The sequence below is a fragment of the Anarhichas minor genome, unplaced genomic scaffold, assembly GCF_050575085.1.
Source record: "Anarhichas minor isolate MPS153535 unplaced genomic scaffold, ASM5057508v1 ptg000011l, whole genome shotgun sequence".
Lineage (NCBI taxonomy): Eukaryota > Metazoa > Chordata > Actinopteri > Perciformes > Anarhichadidae > Anarhichas > Anarhichas minor.
In genome coordinates this window covers 16,626,898-16,639,895 of record NW_027466457.1, presented here as the reverse complement: position 1 = coordinate 16,639,895, position 12,998 = coordinate 16,626,898, and the positions used below count along the sequence as shown (strand labels likewise).

The following is a 12,998-nucleotide window of genomic DNA, read 5'->3' as shown; positions in this document are numbered from 1 at the left end:
TTCTGTCTGGAAGCAGGACACTACATCCCACTTTCAAAATAAAAGCACCTGAACAGAAATTAATTTGATGAGTCAGGGTTAGAACCAGGAATAAAACCGTCATGAACTTTATTTCAGATTTTGGACAACAAAAGACCTTTTTGAAACTGACAGACAATATGAGCGAGGGAGTAAACGGGTGACGGGAGAGAGGGAAACCTCGGGGTGCTTCTCAACGAGCTGAGGCCGGCAGGCTGTCGATGGTGCGCTTGCCCGTCGACGGCCGAGGGTCCAGGTGCTCCGCCATGACGGGGATCTGGCTGAAGTGGCGCCGAGCCAGCCTGTGTTTGTGTTCGATCCAGAGGATGAACGTGGCCTCGTACGCCTGAACACACAGAGAGGAGGGAGAGGTTCATGTAACAGCTGGAGCCTGAACTTTACAGATGTTTGACCAGACAAACAGGCTGAAGACGAGACAAAGGGCTGACGTGGAGAGGTCACTTGGCATCTTCGAGAGGTTACATTTCTGATCTTTCCTTTTGAAGAGGAACCAGAAACCTCTACTTTTGGTTTGGTGAAGGGCCCTGTGCACAAAGCCACGTTCACGAAGAAATACATCTACATCCACAATAACTTGCCTCCGACTCATGTCGGCAGTAGTTGAACTATAAAATGCTGAGTTTAACTGCACTGAGTGTGAGTGTGTAGGTGTGTAGGTGTGTGTGTTTCTACGGACAGACCTTGTGGACGTCTTCCACCTCCAGGTGAGCTGAAGTCTCTTCTTTGGACAGCAGGATGCAGTTCCAGGGGCTCCAGTCCGTCCGGCGCTCCCAGCGGACAAACACCAGGTTGTAGAGGTCGCTGCTGGCGTGGAGGGCCGAGCGGGACGCCCAGACCACCTCAACCAGGTATCGCAAGTCCTCCACCTGAGAGGACACACTCTGGGTTTCGGTAACCTGCACTTTGAAATCACCACAGCAAAAAAACGTGCAGGAAACAGCAAGAATCCCGGCAGGAGAGCGGGATCAATCAAACTGACAAACACGTGAAGTGAAAGCGGGTCACCTGCAACAGGAAGGGAATCTTGGCCTCCCCGTTGAGCCGCTGCTCGTCGGCTCTCAGCCTCCTCAGGATGTCCTTGTAGCGGGAGAAGTCCTCCCGGGATCTCGCTATGTTGTCGAGTTCGGTGCAGCTGCAGCACCGACCGCTCAGACAGTCGCTGGCGGACGGCCTGAAGTCGGAGGAGAGCAGGTAGCGATGACAGCCGCGGCAGAGGAACATGATGTTCTTCAGCTGAGAGGGATTCTGGGGAGCCTGGGGGAGGATTTTAAGAGTATATGGAAATATCTAAAATCATTTTATTGCCAAAATGGTGTCCAACGTTAATGGTCTTAGTGGGGCTCTCGGCTCACCTTCAGCAGCTTGGCCACCTCAGGGTTGAACGCTGGTGTTTTGATGTACTGGAGGAACAGAGTGGAGATCCTCTTCCTCAGCCCCTCCAGACTGGCTGCCTTAACCCCCCGAGTCATCAGGTCCATCTCCCTGTCAATCAAATCCACGACGTCCCGGGTCAGCTGACACTCATGCTCCTAAAATAAAAACAACCATGATACCAACAATAACAGATATGCTACAGACATTGTAGTATTGTGACGTATTGTGTGTGTTACCTTGACGGTGTGTTTGAGTGTGTGTGTGTGTGTGTGGTACCTTGACGGTGTGTGTGTGTGTGTTACCTTGACGGTGTGTGTGTGTGTGCGTGTGGTACCTTGACGGTGTGTGTGTGTGTGCGTGTGGTACCTTGACGGTGTGTTTGAGTGTCATGATGACGTGGAGTCTCTGCTCCTGGCTCACAGAGGACCGGCTGATGTTGTTGTACAGCTCTCTCAGCTCTCTGGCTCTGACGGTGTGTTGAGTGTCCATCTCGAGCGGCCGACCGTCTGCCGCTCGCCACCGATGAGGAGCCGCAGACTGAAACACAGCACGACACTGTTAGTACTACTGCTGACAGTACTACTAACACTACTGCTAAAAATACTGCTGTCTACTACTACTGCTACACCTGATGAGACAACTGTTACTAATGCAAGTGTTATTATCAACAATCCTATGACTACTACTACTCCCGTTACTACTACTACCACAACATCCATTACTGATACCCTCCCTACTTCTTCTTCTCCTCCTCCTCCTCCTCCATACTACAACTACTACTTATATTACTACTACTACTCCTCATACAACTACTGCCCCAGTACTACTACCCTCACTTTTTAACACTACTAATCTCTGACATTTGATGTTTTAATTGTAACTCTACTGAAAATATTTACCCACAATCCAACACAGATGTTATTTAAAAGCGCATATCTAATCGAACATCAAAACAGTTTTTGGTAGTCGGGTTGAGAGAGCCGGGAGAGCGGAGGTCGAGCAGTGACCTCTGACCTTGTCCAGGAAGTTCCCGACGGTTTGCTCGTAGTTGTGGTTGTGGGCGGCGATGCGATGGCGTCCGATGTCGGCGATGAGCTGCGTCTCCTTCTCCAGCAGCGCGCAGAGAGCGGCCTTCCTCTCAGCTCCTCGCAGGGACGAGTTGATCCGCTGCTCCTCCTCGAGCCTCCACGCTGAAAAACACACTCACAGTTAGAGAACGCTGGTTTTACGACACACACACACACACACACACACACACACACACACACACACACACACACACACACACACACACACACACACACACACACACACACACACACACACACACACACACACACACACACACACACACACACACACACACACACACACACACACACACACACACACACACACACACACACGGCCTACTCTCTAGAGCGCGGTACAGCAGGTTGAAGTCCTCCCTCCTCTGCGGGTTCAACCAGCGGTGGCGTTGGTTTCTCAGCTGCTCCTCCTTCTCCTCCCTCCTCCTCCTCTCCTGCAGCTCCTGCCAGGCCAGCCGCCGGTCCCGGTCCCTCCGCAGCCGGTCCACCGCCTGCCGGGCCAGCCAGCGACGAGTGAACGACTGCAGACGGATCACCTGGGTGGGTGACAAGAGAGGAGGAGAGCAGGCAAGTTAAGCTAAAACAAAGGAACCGGAGGTGCAATAATGCTGACTCAGTCCTGGGTGTTAAGACTCATTCCTGCAGCCCTCTACAGGACAAATGCTCCACATATGTGTATATATATATATATATTACCATATATTAATAAAAAGACATCATGCATTATAATCACACACAAACTCAGTGTTCACCCACAGCTCTCAGCCTCGTGTCGTGATGCTCGTCGGCGGTGATGTAGCCGCCGTGTGCAGCGACCAGCTTGTCGTTCATAGAGGAGACGTAGCAGCCGGTCGCGGTCATCTGGGTGGCGACGTCCACCGGACACTGCTGGACCTGAGACTTCAGGTCTACCGTCTGACAGAGACGGAGACACAGAATACATGCAAAGTTTAAAAAAAGAGAAATATTGAAAATCAAATGCGTTTTGTGAGATTGTCATGGACAGCACGACAAAGTCCAGGTCTTATTCCCGTCGTGGTCCCTGATGTCAGTCCAATCCTCGCCACACAACAAGATGGAGACAGCACAAAAAATCTCAACACACCAATCAATTCATACCCTTTACCCACTAAAATTAGTGTCCATACAGGTTGTTTTAATCGCGGGAAAAACCTGCTAAAAACAGACGATGGCGGCTTTCTGTTTTAATTGCTGGTGTGTCACTTCCAACGTGCTGGAAAACAAGGTTAGTAAACAGTGAAAATGTTACGGAGGTTACTTGATTTGTATCCAGGTCGGTGGATATGGATGAGCTGCGTAACGGAAGCAGGCGAGGCCACGGCTGAGGTGTCGAGCTTCAGGCTGTTAATTGAGGTTCACCGGAGGCCAGATGAGCCGGTGAGTAACATTTTACATTTCTCCGGCTTGTGACACAGATTGATGACGCTCGAGCGAAAGTCTCGGCCGAACCTTTAATTACCGCTGACCTTTCAAAAGTCTGGAATCATCTCAGAGTCCAAAAGGACAGTACGCATATTTGACATGCATTTAGCGGGTAGGTTTATCATATGTCACGATATAATACATTTCAGATCCAACACCAAAGACATGACTAGCAACCAAAAGAGTGACATTGAATCCCCCGTGGAGAGTGTCAGCTGGCAAGTCGTCCATAACAACCTGTCTGTCTCGTCTCCTCAAGGCTTTGGATCCCAGAGAGCATCGCTGTGAGAAACATCCAGTCAGGAAGAAGAAGTTAGAGTTTGACCTTTCATTAATGACATAGCTCTCTCTCGACTTCTGCTTTTCAAAATGTCTGCCGTGATGAAGGTCTGTACATTTATCTTTTGCTAGCGGACTATTAGGATTTAGAATGAGGAGATTTATTCAAACAGAAAACAAACAAAAAATTGAAATACAGGACAGGCAGACTTTTGATGAAGAAGTATCGAAAAACTGATCAAAGTTCAACCTGCATTCTCTCTAGTGTCCACCAGGGGGCGACTCCTCTGGTTGTATAGAAGTCTATGAGAAAATGACTCTACTTCTCTCTTGATTTATTACCTCAGTAAACATTGTAAACATGAGTTTATGGTCTCAATCTCTAGTTTCAAGTCTTCTTCAATACAGCATGATGTTCATTTAGTACATTATAGTCCATTTAGAGTCTAACAGACCATAAAGCAGGGGATGCTTTAGGGGCGGGGCTACACGTGATTGACAGGTCGCAGCCACACGGTCTGGGAGTCGTCGGTGTTTTTGTCTAAGAACTTGAATCCTTCACGTTGTGTTCTCACTTCATGAAACTAACATTCTGGTCGCCGAAAAATGTCTTAATCAGCGTTCGGTTGTAATTTGCTTCACCTTGCATTATATTACAGCCGGGTGTCGTTAATATTTAAATACTCAGTTGGGCAAAGTTTAATTAGCAGTCTATCTTTACACAGTAGAAACGTGTGCAAACTAGTGAGAAATATACGTGTTCTTCACAATGTTCAGACAGTCTCTGGCCCCAATACGCCGTCATAAAAACCAGATCACCACAGTCTCTACTGAATCCTTTCCCAGCAGCCGTGTGAGGAACCAGACAGTGGAAGTGCTCAAACTGCAAATCAGATAATCAAAGTTTCTGACACAAATCAATCTGACTGTCAGAGAGCCACATCGGTGATTGTTCAGGGAACTCAATCTCACCCCACCTCAAACAGATCACACGACGAATATTTCCTCCCGATTATCAAATTAGTTTGGAGTTTAAAATCTGGCTTTATCTGTCGAGGTTTCTACACATTGTTATCAGTTTTAATGATGCAAACTGATTTAGTAAATCGCTGGTGAGTGTTTAGTAAGAACGTGTGAAAGAAAACACATGCTTCCCAATCCAGTAGACTCGAGTGTCGAGGAATAAAGACAGGAATGTACTTTGAAAAGCAACATCAGCTCCAGCTGTTTGTTTGTTTTTAATGCAGAAGAAAAGACATTATTTCTTGCGAGCGCTCGTTTGTACTCGTTTGTTTTGTCACGCGGTCGAGGCTTTGTTTCTGAGAAAATGACTGACTGAGGCAGCAACCACAGTTCCACACGTTCATTTAAACTCATAAAATGTTGGAGATGAATGTGTGTGAACACGGACTGTGATGAAACGTCTCTCTGGAAGTCTCACGTCTCTGCACGGGGATTCTTCAAAGGAATAAGAATGCATGGAGGTAGTGAAACCAATCTGAAGAGCGATGTGAAACACACATATGTGGGTTCGAAGTTAACGGGGTTTATTTAATTCTGTTGGTGTCTTTCCTCGATGTGGATAAATGAATGCAGAACAGTCACCAGAGGTGTGACCGTGACGGCTCGCCTGGTTCAAGGCGCCTCATTCACGCTCCTCTTCTTCGCTCTTTGTGATTACATTGTTTAATTTGCACATGAAGTCACGCTCTGTCTCACGCCTGAACGACAACGCTGTTCTGCAGTAATGAGTGACCTTTAAATGCACACACACACACACACACACACACACACACACACACACACACACACACACACACACACACACACACACACACACACACACACACACACGTTTTAATGAGCTATCTAATCATAATTTTCTATTATTTATTCATTTTAATCTGTACTTAATTATGTCCAATAAACAAATGTATCACGTCCTGGAAACTGACTCGTACCTGTGTGTCGCGGCTGAAGACCGCCCCTCCTCTGTGGGGTCTCCTCTTGGTTAAGGTCTGGATGGCGGCGTGGTGGTACTCCGCCCCCGTCAGCCGGTGTCTGTAGCCGCCCAGCAAGGCCTTCTGCTGGGGGGGGCGCTCAATCTCCACCACCACCTCCTGGAACACGCCCTCATCTGGAGCTCAGAGAGCGGCAGCTCTCAGTAAATATAATGCTTTTACTGTCACGATGGTAAACAATTCAAGTTTAAATTCATCACACTAGTTTAATCGATGTATTTTTCTCACCCGTCTGCACTCGGACGGTGATGACGTCCGGCATGTTGTCGTGGTCCGGGGGGCGCAGCGGGCGGAGCGGGTGGGCGGTCGGGTCGCTGGAGCTCATCTCCATTCGGGTGGAGCCTTGAGGCCGCACGCCGAGCTCCATCAGACTCCGCTGCTGCTCCACCACCCTGCCTGAAACACAACAGGACATGAGTACAGGTACTCAAGTACCGCACTCAAGTACAATGAAGTACTTTACTGGAGTATTTCCATTTCATGTAGACTTTATACTTTTACTTCACTACATCTTGGCAAATATTGTACGTTTTACTACATTTATTGACAAATTTATTTACTTTGCAGATTATTAATAGAAAATATAAATCAATAAATGATGATATATTATCATAGTTTAAGTAACCCAGCAGTACATAAAGTAATTCAAATGAGCTCCACCTTTACCAGCTGCCACATTAAATCATCGTCATAAATGATATAATTCTGATATGAGCCATTCTGCATGAAAAATGCTTTTACTTTAAGAATATTTTATGTGCGAATACTTTTGTACTTTTGCTTCGAGCTACTACAAGGAGCTGTCCTTTCCTGTGTATTGCGGCGTCCCTGTGGACACAAGAGTGGTTTTGTTTCTGAGCACTTTGAAAGCAGAACTTTTACTTGGAAGAGAGTATTTTTACACGGTGGTTAAATAAATGAAACATCGTACCGTCCAGAGAGATCTGCAGCACCTCTGCAGGGACCCTGAGCTCCGCGGCGAGGTGAAGCTTCAGCTCCTGGACGCTGAGACCGATGGCGAAGGCCACCGTCATCACATGACCGCCCGGAACCAGCACCACCTTCACTGCAACCACACACACAGACAGACGGGGAGTTTACCTCAAATATGTCCATTTTTTTACTTTAGATTTGATCACAACTGTTTCTTTTCTGTTTCAACTAAAGTTCACTTTTTCATTAAACGTAAAAAAAAAGCATCAACTCTTTCCACACTATGCATATTCATAGTGTGCATCCACTGCATTAGAATGTGTTGAATTAATGACATGTCTTTGTAGCTGCTGTCTTGGACACAAGACTCTGGTCCTCGTGTTGTATAGTTCCATGTCAGGTTACCTAGAAACAGCACAGCTTCAGTACTTCACCCACACACACCAGAACACATGAATGTGATCTGCATTCACATACGTTTAATGAAGTGTCGAAGGGATTTGGGAGATGTGTCACACTGTCAACAGATCAGTCTTAGTGAGACAATCTGATGATGAAGAAAACAACAGAATGTATCCTGTGATCAGAGTCTCACCTGTAGCCGTGGAGTCTCCAACATGGTCTCTCCTCTGAGGCTCTCCGAGCTGCTCGGTGTCGTCGGGCAGATCAGCCTGAGTTTCAGCTTCTTCTGCGGTCTCCAGAACATCTGCACAGTCCAGAAAGATATACGGCACATCTGAATATTAATACATACGACTCTTGTCAACAAACACCAGACTTAAGATAGCAGACAAAGTACACTCACCTGCAGTGGTGGCTGGTCAATAGAGGGCGCTAGGGCGTGAATATGGAATCACCCAGTAATATGTGTAAAATACGATATCTGCGGTAAATTTGCTTTTTTTCATATTGGAATAAAGGTTAAATAATTTTGTTTGATACCTTAATTTTTACCTTTTTGCATTAAATCACACTGGGATGTTTGCTGAAATTGATTGGATGTGGCACAGCCCTACCTAGAACATGTTCCACCAGCCGCCACTGCTCCTGTGGTCAAAGCGGACTCACCTGTGGTCGACCTGTCAGCCTGCTCCTCGTCTCCATCTCTCCCCGGCTCTCTGTCGCCCTCTGGCGGCTGCTCAGCAGTGTCTCCGCCTGGTTGTAGGTTATTCTCCTCCTCCTCCTCCTCTTCTACGTTTTCTCTTTGCTCCGACATCGCTACCGGCTAACGCTAGGTTAGCTTGTTAGCTTGTTAGCTCTCTCAAAGTCAGCTGAAGTCAACACGAGCAGTAAATCCTCCGGAACGCGGAGTCCGTGAGAACCAGCAGGTGACGCGCTGAGAACCGGTTCACCGTCACTCGTTTAAACTTCTTCTTTAATCCTTTAATCTGCTTTTATTGTCATCTTTGTTGTAGTTAGCACAGCGGAAGCTAACGCTGTCCTTAACGTTAGCTTGGTTCCCAGGCAACGCCAGAATTTGTTTACACGTTGGTATAGCAACCATAAAGGAACCACTCTCCTCTCTATTTTGTTCAATTATTTATGTTTTGTATTTTTGTTTCAAAGACGGTTTTTTTATATAATAAGAAGGTAGATGGGAGGACATATTCTTAATGTGATTAATTTAGTTTATTTTAAGTTTTTAATTAATAAATAAAAAACACATTTAAGTTGAACTTTAGGAACTTTTAACATGTCAATTATTGTTTTTCTTTTTACCTTTATTAACAAGGAGAGAGTCTTCAAGAGTGTCCTGGCCAAGACATAAAAACAAAACACATTTACAGTTTACAGAATCATAAACTATAAACAACTTTTATCAACATTCTTCACAAGTCAACACACGATCCATCACACATCACACATCTGCAGCCAGATGTTCCCGTCTCCAGGTCATTTAAAATCCCTTTAAATGCATGAAGAGAAACCAGCTCCAGAAGATTCAGGACATTTTGCAACCGATTCCAAGAATGAGGGATCAACATACTTAAATGTTTTAGGCTTTAGGAATCACTTAACTGCTTTATTTTATTATTGATATTATTATTTTATTTTATTAAATTATTTATATCGTATCAATGGGTTTTATTGTTTCATGCATTGTACTGTTTTATTATGGTTTAACTTTTACCTGTCAAAAGACTGACAAAGCAGCAACTTTGTAAACTTTGTTTTTAAAAGTGCTATTTAAATAAAGTTATTATTATTATTATTATTATTATTATTATTATTATTATTAGGAATAAGTTCTGGGAGCGGAGACAATAACAAGGGATGACAGCGGATGACAAGTCAGCTTTCGTCCTCGAAGGGAAACTAAGACTTGTTTCTAAAATAAAAACACGATTTCCACAAAATAAATCATCAACTGAACCAGCTGAACCTTTTAAATCTTTATTTTTAAATATGTGCTTTAGCATTGCATGCAGTATTGCTTGACAGATAATAGTGCCACATGCAGTGCGTGGGATCATATTAACGTTTCACAACAGACAAGTGTGGCATTTAAATCCCAGTAGTTCTTTTAAAACTGAATTAAAAAACAAATTACAAACTTTCCTTTCACCATTTTTCAACCTTCCTGAGCTGGAAAGTGAAGATAAGTGACTCCAAACTATACGCTGACTCAGCAGAGGAAGCATTCGCTGCTTGGCCCCGTCAAAGTAAAAGACCTGAAATGTCACTGCAGCCAAGTTGTGTTTTTATTAACTCATCACCAAAGAAATACCATCACCAGTCGTATAAAAAGTAGTTAAATACAACTGTTGAAGTTTGGTGAGATGAAATCTTTAAAAGCCAGTTGTGTCACAGTTTGGATGAGAACCAGAGTCTTATTGTAGTGGTTTTACAGCACCCCCCCTCTGCACAGTGACAGTATGGGAGCTGTATGTTGAGCTGCACCGCTGCTATTTCAGTCCGTGAGCCAGAGGAGGCGACGCGCTGGCCCCTGTAAAGCTCCACTGATCTGCAGCTGGACATCAGCTGGCTCCCCAGAGATCAGAGCCTGCAGGGGCCGAGCGCCGAGGACCGGCCGCTGGTGTAAACCTGTCACACATAACGGGGTCTGGATGTCCTGTTAGCACTCATCACACTGTTTACCGCATGAGACCTGACCAGCTAATAGATCCAGTCAGTATTGTGATCCGGGATCATGCTGAAGGAATGTGCTGCAACAATAACGTCCAAAACAACATGATGAGACGCAGGACAGCGTGATACAATATGACATCATGTGATATAGTATGTGATGCAGAAGGACCAGCGGGTGGAAAGTCATTATAATTACTTGGCACCAACTGGTCACTGAAACAACACAAACGTTTAGATTATTTTAACAAGGAAAGTAATGTCAAGACTTCTTTTTAATTAAACGAGTGAACAGAATGCATGATAATAAGAAGTATCATTTCAACTAGTATTGTTTAGTGGATGCAACAAGTGTTATACAGTCATGTCAACCAAAGCTAAAGTCAACTCAAAATAATGAGTTGAAACTATTGAAATTAAATCCAATTTGACTTTACTTGAAACTTAAACGCAGCAAATGAATTTAAGTTTTTATCACAGTGTACATGTACTCTCTACTCTATAGTTTTAAGATACTTTACTTGAGTATTTTCCATTTGATGGTACTTTATACTTTCGAGATTGCAAATTTCTATACAAAACAATACAAATCAACAAATAAATGATGACATATCATTAGAGGCTAAATTAGCAGTGTATAATGTGATGATAATGTCAAAGTGATAACATTTATGCATTAATAATTATAATCCAGTAACTAATGAGTCAGTCTAGTGCTTTTACTTTTGTGATTTTGAATGCAGGAATTTTACTTGAAACAGAGTATTTTTACACCGTTACTCATTAAAATATGAGTAAATCTTCCACTGTTGCAAAGACTGTATGTTTCACTCCACTACATTTATTTAACAGTTAGTTCCTGTTATTTTTAGCTGCTTTTCATGTGCACAGATTATTTCAGTTATTTTATTTTCATTGGTTTACTGTTAGAAGTTGATATAGTCGTATATATATATAGTCTAATATTAATATTGAATGAGGGCGATTTGTCATTTCAGCGAGGTTTTCCTCAATAAGTAAAGCTTAAAAACATCCAAACAAAAAAGTAGAGGAGAGGACAGTAAAGCAGACGTAAAACGATTAGTGGAAAGCAGAGAAAGCAACTTAAATCAAGCTGATGAAAGTCATGAAAAGCCAATAAAACCAGAGTCACAAACAGCGAGAAATACCAAACCAGAGTGTTCAAATTCAGTCACACCAGGAAACAATTACACAACAAGTTCCCTCCATAAAGTTTAAGCTGAAGAGACGGCGCAGAGGAAAAAATAGACCCGATTTGATTTTGCGTTCCAGAGGAAAAAAACAAAAATACAAAAACAAGATAGCTGGTGAAGTTGTCGGCTGTGTGCGGCTGCAGTCTGAGCCCCCGGGGGGCTCGTGGGATCTACAATGTGGGACCCCCGCCAAACGCGACCAAAGACCCCGGCTTAGCTCGACACAATAGCCCACGTAGCCCGGCTCTATTTAAGAGCAGCGGGCCAGGTGTCGACCCGCTCACGCCCCTCACTCTGCTTCATCATCATCATCATCATCACCATCAGTCCGCTGGTTCTCCAGCAATCTGAAAGGAGGTCACACCTCAGAATAAAAGCTCTCTGTGCCGTCGGTGGAGAGCGAGCCGTCAAGCGTGAGCCGCGAACACGCCTCACAGGTGAGTCTTCTGTTCATCTGCAGCTTCTTCACTTTAAGATGTTTGTGTCAGAATAAGGACTTGTTTTCTGTTGGAGTGAATGTGTTTGACATTCAAAAGGGGCGGACACAATAACATGAACACCTGCAGGTCTGCAATACATGCTCCATGCTTTAACGTCATCTGTGGTGTTTGTTTTATTTTGCTTTCATGTTTCCTTGCTGTGTTTTAAGTTTTCTGAAATGCTGTTTTAAATGTGCTATTGAAGCATTATCTAACGGTGAGTTTAGAGGAAATCAACAGACACGAAGAGACAAAATAGTACATTAAACACCTAAATGTATTGTGAATCATTTGTTTCCACTAGTCTGAAGGAAGACATGTTATGGAAGCAAAATAGCCTAAAATCTTAAAATGAATGTTTTTTCCCTGTAGTGTCTATCCTTAAATAATCAACTTAACTTTATAATATTTTACCTCTGTAAGGTTATGCTTTATTTAACTAGTTAACTGTAATTTCAGAATAATTTCCTTGAAAGTTTCTTGGAAAGAACTACGTAGTTTGGCTCCAATTATTGGGAAAACTTAAGAGAACATCTACTGTTCACTGATTTATGATTGTAAACTTCATATATGTTGAATTGTTTTCTTGCCTTTGGACATATTTCACATATTTGCATGCTCAGCTGACCTGCTGTGCTCTGAGTGAAAGGCTCTACGCTGCACAAGCAGTTATTTGAATGATATAATTGGAAGTTCTATTATTAGCACCAATTTCCACGAAAGCTCCGACTAGGGGATGAAATTGCACATAGCTGTAAAATGAAGCGTTACCTTTTGTTCTCATTGAAACTGTCCCAAAAGATGTGTTGATTCAACTCCACCCTCATTCTGCTGAGAATCTAGACAAAAGATGTTAAAGGAAGAAATACAACAACATTGAGCTTTATCACAGATGTTTGGACCGTAAAGTCAAAACCAACAGACACGGACTGCTGAAGAGCATCAAAACCTTAATCGTTGTCGTTTCCTGCAGTCAATCTAAACTGCGTAATTTAAAAAAAGCTGAGCTGGGATGATACATCTATAACTAATGCTTCTTAA

At 43.8% G+C, this 12,998-nt stretch overlaps 1 protein-coding gene across 1 annotated transcript; it reads right to left on the bottom strand.

Annotated features, from left to right (window-relative positions):
* Window positions 1-211: 211 nt before the first annotated feature.
* On the bottom strand, window positions 212-8,393 carry iqub (IQ motif and ubiquitin domain containing). Its single transcript, XM_076089810.1, has 13 exons — window positions 8,210-8,393; window positions 7,773-7,883; window positions 7,176-7,310; window positions 6,473-6,640; window positions 6,185-6,360; window positions 3,258-3,416; window positions 2,827-3,037; window positions 2,428-2,603; window positions 1,780-1,950; window positions 1,392-1,568; window positions 1,045-1,293; window positions 720-905; window positions 212-364 (listed from the first exon to the last, which is right to left on the bottom strand). The coding sequence occupies exons 1-13, from the start codon at window positions 8,391-8,393 to the stop codon at window positions 212-214; spliced, it is 2,256 nt and encodes a 751-aa protein (XP_075945925.1).
* Between the last annotated feature and the right edge of the window lie 4,605 nt (window positions 8,394-12,998).